At 32.9% G+C, this 11,022-nt stretch overlaps 1 protein-coding gene across 1 annotated transcript in view; it reads left to right on the top strand.

The window, feature by feature from the left end:
• Positions 1-303: 303 nt before the first annotated feature.
• LOC126878284 (protein fem-1 homolog CG6966) overlaps positions 304-11,022 on the top strand; it is a 40,353-nt gene continuing 29,634 nt past the window's right edge. The window contains exon 1 of the mRNA XM_050640901.1: positions 304-790. Coding sequence (XP_050496858.1) covers positions 719-790 — 72 coding nt within the window. The 5' untranslated portion in view covers positions 304-718. The remainder of the gene's footprint in view (positions 791-11,022) is intronic.

The raw sequence follows: 11,022 nt of genomic DNA, 5'->3' as shown, positions 1-11,022 counted from the left end.
TCCTCTGTTAACGAATGATCGAACTAACACATTTTAATATAGACGAATCTAGCGCATACTTATAAAGATATCGACAAAGACAGAAAAATCTTTATTCTCTGTAAATTGATATATGATAATAATGTATGTCATAAAAGATACTTAATAAATCAAGTTTCATATATTACATGTTCTAATGTGCGATACATCATTTTAAATATGACTGAGCTCAAATATATTAAACTAAAGGTAAGAAAGAGAGAGAGAGATGGAAATAGCCAACAGCTGACACCAACACGATTGATTCAGCGTAGTTGGTAGCTTGCATTCAGTTGTTGACGAACTGTCGAAGTGAAAGTACAGGTATCGCCATCTGATGAGCAAACTAGACGAGCGTTCGCAAAACGACCGAAACAAGACACTTGAAGAGAGGAATTGATCCAATGCTTGTGTTGTATGCGCGCGTGCGTATCTAACTGTAAAACTGTTCTTGCGAAGTGAGAAGCAATAGCGGTGACCGTGTATCTTTCGGGGTCTATTTCATTCGTCTGTTATTCTCGCCGTGAGATAGATCATTGTTCCGCACATTCGTTAAAAGATATCGCAAGTGACGAACGGGAAAAGACTATTCAACGCATTTACCGTGTTTTCGAACAAAGAGATACATCAGTCGCTACCGAGTCGAAAGAACTACGACACGAGGATCGAATAGTGTTTTCGTATTCAACGGAATTATATTATGTATGTGAAAATGGATGTTAAAAAGGTCATGTACACCGTTGTGAGAGAGGGCAAATTGGCACGCTTGAAGGTAAGGTTTTACCAGATTTTCAATATATGGAAATTTTATCTTGTGCCATAATCACATTTTACAGTCCGCTTCGTCGTATATGCATGTTCGTTCAAAGGGAATGTTTTTTTCTTTAAGTTTCGTAAAAATATCACCCTATTTTTATTATAGATAATCGTGCTTATAAATAAATTCGAACTACAAGTACGTGGATATATATTAGGATAATTGATGTAACAAACATTTTACTGGCTAGTAGCGAATAATTACGCTAATTAAATACTAATGCCTTACTTGAGAATATATATTTTTGTACGAGAATGCGTCTATAGATTTCTTACTAAATTTGTATAAAAATATCTTAAAAATTGTATTATTTGTGCATCTTTCTAAGAGTAAGATATATTTTATATATTATCTACGATCTTGATGTTTCGAAGAAGTGAAGTTCATAGTAACCAGAAATGATTAAATCTGTGTTGCATCTATAGATTTTAAATTATAATTCTTGTTTCTTAATTTTTCTAACTATGCAAGCCAACGTTTTTATGTAAAAATTTTTTGTAACTTACATTCTCGCACAATGATTTATTAGGATTAATCTCAGAAAACCCCTAACACAAAATGAACGAATTTCCGTATAAATCGTCCGACGGTTAAGTTAACCTCAAAATCAGCGAATTCTATATAAAATAATTTACCCTTATTTCACTTCATTATACTCAAGACATATACTTTCATATGATACGTATAATAGACGATCTTATTGATAAACAAAACATTTTATTTCGGTACGACGTCTAATAATACTTAAGATACTTATATATGTTAATACTTAACAAAGTTCATGTAATTTATTCGAATTTCTAGATAACTAAGAAATTAATGAATTATCATTACTTTATGTCGAATACTTTCATGTTGAATTTCATTTCTTTTAAGTACAAATAACCATAGTTGCATTTGAGCGGCGAAAGGAATTTTTCTCGAATACTTTCTCGCCCCTAAAATAAATCTAGCGAGCTGAGTATGCTCTTTCTTTTTCGTTTTCCTCACGTTTTTACGTGGCCACGCACGCTTATTCGAAATAGCAACGCGCTGTTTTAATGACATCTCGTGTGCGTGCGACCGCATACATACGTGTTATGAAACTTCGAATGTGGTTGGCCTTCTACCAATTCGTGGCGTTCTCATCTTACTCGGTGACTGGCGCGCAGGACACGCAACGCGATAACAAGCAAAAAAGAAAAAAAGAAAGGGAGAAAAATCAAATTCACCACCTTTTTGTACGTAAACTTATTACAATCAAGAGAAAGAATCTTCAACTCTTTTTATTTCACGTTTATCGTAGTATATGAACAACTCAAATGGTGTACAAATAAGCTAACCTTTTCCTAGGAACATTAAATAAACTCGATGTACTTTCGTGTGCGATTGTGACGAGCGATTTCAGGTTAGTCACGTTTACAGCACATTCTGAACAGCACATTAAGAACCTTCATTTAGATGGAAAATTCTACAAAGCGCAAAGAAGACCCGAATATAATAGGTATAACGGACCCAAAATTTGCGTCCCCAAACCTACGTCCAGGTCGATGACTATACAAAGCACAAAGAAAATCCGAATATACTGGGTACAGCAGATTCAAAACATTGTCATTTGCTAGCCTACGATGTCGCAAGGGAGAAGACCTAGGTTATGGAACAATTAAGTATTGACATTTTCTTTTTCCTGAGCCGATGGTAAAAAGGATCAAGGGACCTTTCCAGATATTCGGATTTGTTTGCTTTACCGTTATTCATAGAACATTTATTGCATTACCTTCTATGAATAACGATAGAATAAATCCGAATACCTAGAAAGGACCTTCATTAACCTCTAAGGCTAAGGAAAGAGAAAGTGCCAATACTTAAGTGTTCCATAACTTAGACCTTCTCCCCTGCAACATCATGGGCTAGCAGGTAACAACGTTTTGGATATATTTTATCAACCATTTGTTTGTGTTAGAACAATTTGCATGTCTGCTAGATAAAGAATAGTTGAATTCGATAAAGAAACAACTTAACAAAACGCATAAATGTGCTCAACTTCAGTTTCATGGATTATTATCAGAACTAAAAGGGACAGTAAAGGGAATAGCTAGTGGACTATCGTTATCGGAATCATTCGGTTATCAGATTCCTCTGATTCTGTTCTCTCACGTGTTTGCATAAACGGAGTTCTATCGTGACCGTATCTCAAGTAGGAAATAGCCACGACAAGCAGCAGTTATATTTAGTAGGTTGAGACATCCATAGCCGCTAATGGGGAAGCCTGCTTGGTTAGGTTTCCGTGCGTATTACTTACGTGCCTTTTGTACGTGTGTATATATCTACTCTCACTGTAACGTATCGAAAATACATAAGAGTAAAGTTGAAACGTGGGAGGGAATGAGTTCGGTAAGAAAAGGGCTAGCGTTGTCATCTATATAGATTTGTTGATGTTATTGAAAATCACGAATGAAAAAGTATTTTTTTGTTTTAATAGAAATATCAGCTCCGTTCCTTTAACGTGATAGGAAAAAATCATTCAAAATAAAAGCTGCTATGTTGTTAAACATACATGAAATTTATATACTGATGTATTTATTCGTTTGATATGAACCGTGTTCATTCGTTTCAAATATGTCTTCTTGCTGTTCCATATTTCTTGTATCTTTTAGTTTACGTTTGCTTTAAAGCTTATCCAATTTCGTACTGTAATTTACACCGAATTTACACTGTTCACATTGGAGGACCACTGCGGATGGAACTAGGATGAAAGCGACGTCTTTCGGTGAATCGTCCATAGTGAAACAGTGTAAATTCGGCTTTACTTGCTACTTGGCTAAACTACTCGCCTTGTCTGAACAAGCCTGTAGAGTTGCAGCTACTAAAATGTCACGTTGTCATATCAACTTGCAATTGTTTCTTTCTTCGATAGGTAATTAGCGTAATTGTAGAATATTGTAAGGAATAATTTATAATTGTCTCCAGCAATTTATCACTCACTTTTTCAAAGATCAGTGGATTTTTATTCAAGAGATCAATAGCAATATTTTATTCATAATTCCAGTTTCTAATTAATTCTCTTAACCTTAATTAAATTTAGCGCATATATTATTTTAATTGGTTTCGGCGGCAAGGTTTTGAAAGAAACGCAGTCGGTTAAAATATACAGATCGTAGAATTGATTAGCCACACGGATATCGATAATTTGTGGAAGACCATAATTACATATTTGGAATGAAAATTCTTGATAGAGGTCAATGTCGGCATATTGATCAGGTTTGAAAATTTAAATGCTATTCAACGTATAATTTAGTGAGGTTAATACGGTAGTTATCGCGGCTACATTGTTATAGTGCTCGTGTTAACACGTCGCGTACATTATTCCTGGCTGTCTAGTGCCAAACTCATTCGATCTGGTTTCGAACCAGCAATCAATTTACTTTGCACAATAATGTTTGCTCTTGATACACGAATGGCTTGAACGTCAGCTTCCAATTAGATATTAAAATTTATCTCCTTTTAATTCTTCTATATTTATCTGATAGGTTTGCAAATCAACATTTTATGTTTATTGATATTTGGTTTAGTTCTGGTTTCCTTACAGTATAATAAGATTGTTAAAAGGTTTGGTAAAGTAACAGAACGGTTGTTTCCTTCTGGAATATACATAATAAATTATTTCCTAAATATTGAGAAGAAGATTTATATGGATCTGTGGAATTTTGTTATAATTTTAGGTTTATTAGAAGGTGTGAAAATACTAATCATGAAATATCGTGAATTTAATGTTATAAACTTTGCTAAATTTAGATTATGTATTTGTTTTGGATTGTGTTCCAACATATTTGGCTACAGTACTACGCAGAAACACAGGCGTAGGCGATAAATGGTGTATTTGCCGTGAATATTTAGAAACCAAGCGGATGCAGCTGTCATTTGATTTCTTCCAACCGACTACATATCATCGATCGTGATTGTCTAAAGCTTCACATAAATTGAACAATGGTATCCACAAATACCTACGTTCAACGTGTATTTTATCACGCCATTTCCCTATTATATTTCCCTACAATGTTTCATTTTCATAACGCTTCAATCGAAATGTTTTAGAGGTTTCCTATTATTCGTGGTTCGTAAATAATTAATTAAATGCAACAAATTTAATTAGTCAAAATAATGCTGGGAAATGAGATCGAGAAAGTCAGAATATCTTTTTTCGCAGTATATTCGTTATTAAAGTTTCCAAAGAAATAACTTGCTTAATTAAATAAATATTTTATTCATAATATTATTTTATATGACACTGATAAAGTGATTAAGTATATTTAAAAATCAGTGTTATAATTATAATATTCATGTTTCTCAGAAAAACGTACGAAAAAATGTATTTTATTCAAAATGCAAAAAGTGGTCCAAAGATTTGGATGTGAACGTACAATACAACGACCATAAGCTGTTTTTGCGTGAAACGTGCAAATAACAATATGGGTTTCATGTAAATCCGTATCAATGTCTATGTATTCTGATCGAAAATTAAATAGCAAATCGATCATTAAATCAACTGTTTATTAGTTACGAGGCGTTTAATTTCACAGAATTGAAATGTTGCGATGTAATAAACCGATTCGTGAGTGAAACACATCTTTGACCTTTCGGTTATACTGGATTCTCGATAAAACATTTCTGTCTTTCTATGTAAATTTTCATCGAAGTAATGCCAGTTGTTGACATTTATTAACGTTTTCATAGAAATAAAGTTACGAACAAGTCGTTTTCTCTTTCCTTTGATTACAGCTTCACGTTTATCCCTTTTGTAGCCTTTCTCTTATACTACGACAAATTGTCAAAAAATGAAACGTATCGTCACTGATACGTAAGAGTTTCCAGACAAATTTTTCTGTACTGATCGATAATTTCAAATTTTATTCCAAATAGTAATAATTATAGATATTTGAAAAGCGATATTTCAAAGAATTTTTTTGGCGTACTGTTCTCTTTTGGTTTTAATATTTCAATATCAATAAATATCGCTATTAAAATTCTTTTGATATCGCGTATTCATATTATTACCTAAACTTCTCGTGGATATCGCTCTCGAAATACGAAGTGAGAAATTTATCTGAAAATATTTATATCGCTGTACGTTTTACGCCAGTAGATACTATATATCTATTTCGTTTAAAATCAAAAGAATTTTAATGTTTTTTTATAGAATTCTAAATATACAGGGTGGTTGGTAACTGGTGGTACAAGCGGAAAGGGAGTGATTCTACGCGAAAAAAGAAGTCGAAAATATAGAATACAAATTTTTCCTTTGAGGCTTTGTTTTCGAGAAAATCGACTTTGAATCTTCGCTCGGTACGCGTGCGGTACGTTATAACGGATCTCGCTGTAGATCGTTGTCTCGATGGAAAAATTTAAAAAAAAAAAAGAAAAAAAGATTAAAAAAAAAATTTTTATTCTATATTTTCGACCTCTTTTTTCGCGTGGAATCACCCCCTTTCTGCTTGTACCACCAGTTACCAACCACCCTGTATAAAAATGTGTGTGTACGCACGTGAGCGCGCGCGCGCGTGAGAGAGATTGAATGAAAAAAATCTACTGCAGCACGCGTTCAATCTTCGGTTGGGTTAGGTTTGGTTTGGTTGACTCATCGGTGGGTCATAAGCTGTGTTTCTAACGGACGACGAGGTCCACTGCTTGTTACAATAATAGAAAACATATACTAGAAGTAGCATCACACGAAATACTATAGACAAATGCTATAATAGATAGGATCACAGCACTCTTAAAGTTATTAAAAGATAATTAAAAGCGCTTAATACGATTCTTTGATTAAAATGTGATGAGCCACGCTTAATTGCACAACGAGTACAACAACACGGCTTTCCCGTTTTTCACGCGTTTTTTTCCTTTCCTTGAAGATTACCCGTAATTGCATTGTCGCGTTACGTAATCGTTAGTTATCATCGAAACCTTAGGTCAGATAGCTTGTTTTGTGTTGAATATGCCTTGAAAAGAATATTTTGAAGATTACAAAATGAAAATTTTACTCCGATATGTAATATTTAGAAGCATTTACTTCCTAAGTTATTACGAACAGATTAATTTATGATATAATTATTAGGTTGTGAATATTTATGTGTTTCTGAGGAATTTGAATATCGAAAAATATTCAAAGTATTCGAAGTAAAGTAACTTTTAATTTTCTTTGTTGATAATATTGATTGTCGTCTATATGTTTACAGCTATTTTTACTATATCGATTTTCATAAAAATTTACGTAAAACGCGAAATTTAGTGTAACGTATGAGCTTAGTTCGTCATGAATTCGAAAAATATTCAAGGTATTCTAAGTAAAGTAACTTTTAATTTTCTTTGTTGATAATGTTGGTTGTCGTCTATATGTTAATAGCTATTTTTACTATATCGATTTTCATAAAAATTTACGCAAAACGCGAAATTTAGTGTAACGTATGAGCTTAGTTCGTCATGAATTGACAATTGCCACGAAAGTGAAATATAATGCTATAAAAGCTGTAAGAGAAATAAAATCGACATTAATTGAACTATATAAAGGTAATTGGTTTAAGTATATTTAAAGCTGACGTTACAATTAATTGTAAGGGGAAAAATAAATCGGTAATATTGAGACATCAAAATATATTGCCTTGAGTTTCATCTTCTAATAACTCATTGGCCATGAGTCAACCCACGTAAAACTGAAATCCAAAATTTCTTAGTCAGTGTTCTTCATACACGATGAATGAGTGCTTTAATAGTCGAGTTCAAATTACGCAACGCGGTCAAGCTGTCGAACTAGCACATTTTATGTCAGTTTCTCGCGTGGTGGGAAATTACATAACTTCAATTCTTGTGATTCAAGGCTGACACCAATTTTCACTACGCTCAGGATCTTGATTTCACGAAGACCTCTTGACCGATTGCTGCTACAGCGGTAATTACGTTGAAATCACAATCGCGATCGTAAAGCGGCGAACGTAGAAACCGGCTCGTTTTACCTCGAATAAAATATTCAGGGATATTCAGTTGAGATTGCATGTGGAAAAATAGACGATCATGTTGATGCTTCTGTCGCTAAAAATATGTAGATATACAGCACGTTTGCCTGTTGTTGCAAGTTTGCTACGTTAATTCAAGGATATAACTGACATAGTGTTCTTCTGAAAGAAGTAAAATGATTTTTTATATTTTCCACGATCCAGAGGGATGTTTAGAGCGATAATTTTAGAAATTGCAGAGTTGCAGCAACAAAGACGCAACACCGATGTTTAATTTGCTTCATTTATATTAGATTTAGGTTTATTTATCCAAAAATGCAAAACTTTATTGCGAACGAATATTATTTGACTACGAATTTATAGCGTGTTACAATGTTACCATTACCGTATCATGTTAACATGATAATGATGCGAACACCTGCATGTGATACATAAATAAACTAGAAAAATTTGATGAATTTGGCTTTTGACCGGCTCGTTTGATTTTTTTTTTTTCTTCTAAGGAAACGAAAGATACTCTAACGTCTCTGATTCAGTGGAATTTAATTTTTTAAATAAATTGTTCATCACATTGCATAATTGTTGCAAGTGTATCTTTAGTTGTACCATACGAGAACTGTAGCCAATTAAATGCGAAGTTGTGAAACGTAAATAAAAATTGTTTTCGTGGAAACGTTTAATTTTCACTCGCGCTTCAGTTAATTCGATATCATATCATAAAAAGATTAATTTAGATATTTATTTTCGTTGAGTCACGTTTGTTTCGTGACTTGACTTCTGTTCTTTTCCTTCTTCGTCGTAGATTGCCAGATATTATGAATAAGCTTAATTAAAATATATGTAGCTATTTGTCATAACGAGATAATTATTAAATATTACATTCCTGTTACTGAATAATTTATGGTGTGATTTATCTTTGAATTACTCCTACTTGTACTTACGGATACATGAATATTTATAATCAGACCACAAACGATAGTTAATTAGGATAATTTCGCGATTTTATTCTAATAAGTTTAGTAAAAACTAATTTTCTACTCCTATTCAAAATTCACGTGTCAAATCGGTACTAGATCTAGTCTTCCTTCGTGCTATTCGTATTTTAAAATAATGTTTTGAATATTCCAAGTGTGTATTCAAGCAGAGGTCCGACAAATTTATTAAATCTAGATATATTCTTTAATTAGAATTATGTATATGTTAAGATCGATGTGTTAAAAAACGAACGTATTATAGCTGATATCAAATGCAGAAATCTACAACCACGTTATATTTAGACGAAATTTATGAACATTTCCAATGAAGAAATCGTTAATGTTGGCTAGCTGCCTCGAACTATTCACGGTCACAATAAGATTTGCTTTTCTCCTCGACTGCTTGTAGCCACGACGATCGAATCAAATTGAATTGAAACATCGTATAAAAAAAAAAAAAAAAAAAAAAAAAAAAAAAAAAAAAAAAAAAAAAAAAAAAAAAAAAAAAAATATTCAAGGAGCTTGCCTAAAAAATATATATTCGATAAATAATTGAATCGACTATTCTATTGTAAAACGAGAAATAAATTATACCGAGTGTCCCACTTTACCCAAACAAGATTAAAATCAGGATAAGATAAGAAAACATATAAAAACAGATATCGACCTAGTATCGTAACTGTAACTTTGTCAATTACCAATCTGATTCGTAGATATACCGTTGCAAAATGCGTAGCAAAGGCAACTCATTGAAATTCACTTAGATGGAGAATTGTTCGGTCGCGAAATAGGTTAAGATCGCAATGAACGGTAACCATTCAGCGAATTCCCGTTGCAAGGTTATGTTTTCTTCGTCTTGAGCGCCGCTTTCGAAACACATTTCATACGGATGCGAATCACCTCAGCAGCGAACAAGACAGTATAAAATCTAGGTTAGGATTGTGCACATGTGTAACGCCTAAACGTTCCAATTACCGAAATAACTTTCAGTTACGACACAAAAATACGTTTTCTTCCTCGATGCCGCGATCTTTACGTTTTTCCTCGCCACATTTTTACGAAGAATCTCGAGCAACATCTTGTTGCCTTCGGTGCGATTATTCGACGATAAAACGTATACGAATTTATTTACGTTGATACCAATTCAGCTGAGCTACGGTTGCTGGATTTTTGCACGCCGATATCATTTTTACTTCACGAAACGAAAAGGCTTATCCGGGTATCGCATTTACCGGGAAAATCTTTTAAGAAAAAAAAAAAATTAATTGTACAACGTACTACAGACTTTAATAAGTATGTAGAAATTTTTCACAGCCTATTTTCATATCTAAGATATTTTTTAATAATATTTTTGACAATGACCCCGAAAAAATGCAACAGCATTAGTCTCTTGTAAGGCATTGTAAAAAATATATAACGTTTATTAAAAATCCACTAAATTGTTTAGAATTATTTATCGCACGAATCGTTTACGTACTTGTACATATAAGAGGAAAATAAGTCAGGGATTGCGTATTATTGGAAAAAATTTTGTTTGATCGTCAGTCGCTTTGTATCTATCAGATGCCTCGCCTAATGATATTTAAATTAGTTCCATATTTCAGCTCAGAACATGCATAAATACATCATAAATTATAGCTACAATATTTTTTTGCATTTTGTTATAATGAAGATTTATGTTCTTTTCATTTCTCCATAATTCATTCGAGTTTATAATATGTAATCCTTATCTAATCAAACGGATGCTGATAGTAACGTGTAAGTAGCATTGTGTACGAGATTATTGTCCGTCGTGTAATTAAGAAGATACAATTTGTGAATTAAAGATTTTGTTCTTCTCTCGGATGAAGCTTTTACTTCGTCAGCATTTACTACGTGAAAAGATAAATTTGCATGTACTTTACTTCAGAAATTTTCATTAGAAAAAATTTCTTCTCCGAAGTACCATAAGTCTAGATTAGATAGTAACTATTATCATCGTGTTGTTGGACTTTATGCCTGTTTATTGATTGGATAGTGTAAAATCTATAACAGACTCTATAAATAGAACAGCATTATAGCCAATATCTAGATATCTATTTCGAATTGAACATGCACGTGCCGATATAACTGTTGACAGTCATTGAATATATTTTTGTTTCAAATCGATGAAACATCAATGTCAGTCGTTGTAATAGACTTAATCGATGAGGCAAAGTCTCGGATTGATCTAACTCGATATGTTAAT

The sequence above is a fragment of the Bombus huntii genome, chromosome 2 (assembly GCF_024542735.1).
Source record: "Bombus huntii isolate Logan2020A chromosome 2, iyBomHunt1.1, whole genome shotgun sequence".
Lineage (NCBI taxonomy): Eukaryota > Metazoa > Arthropoda > Insecta > Hymenoptera > Apidae > Bombus > Bombus huntii.
The sequence above is the reverse complement of the archived record's forward strand: the minus strand, read 5'-3'. Positions and strand labels throughout refer to the sequence as shown.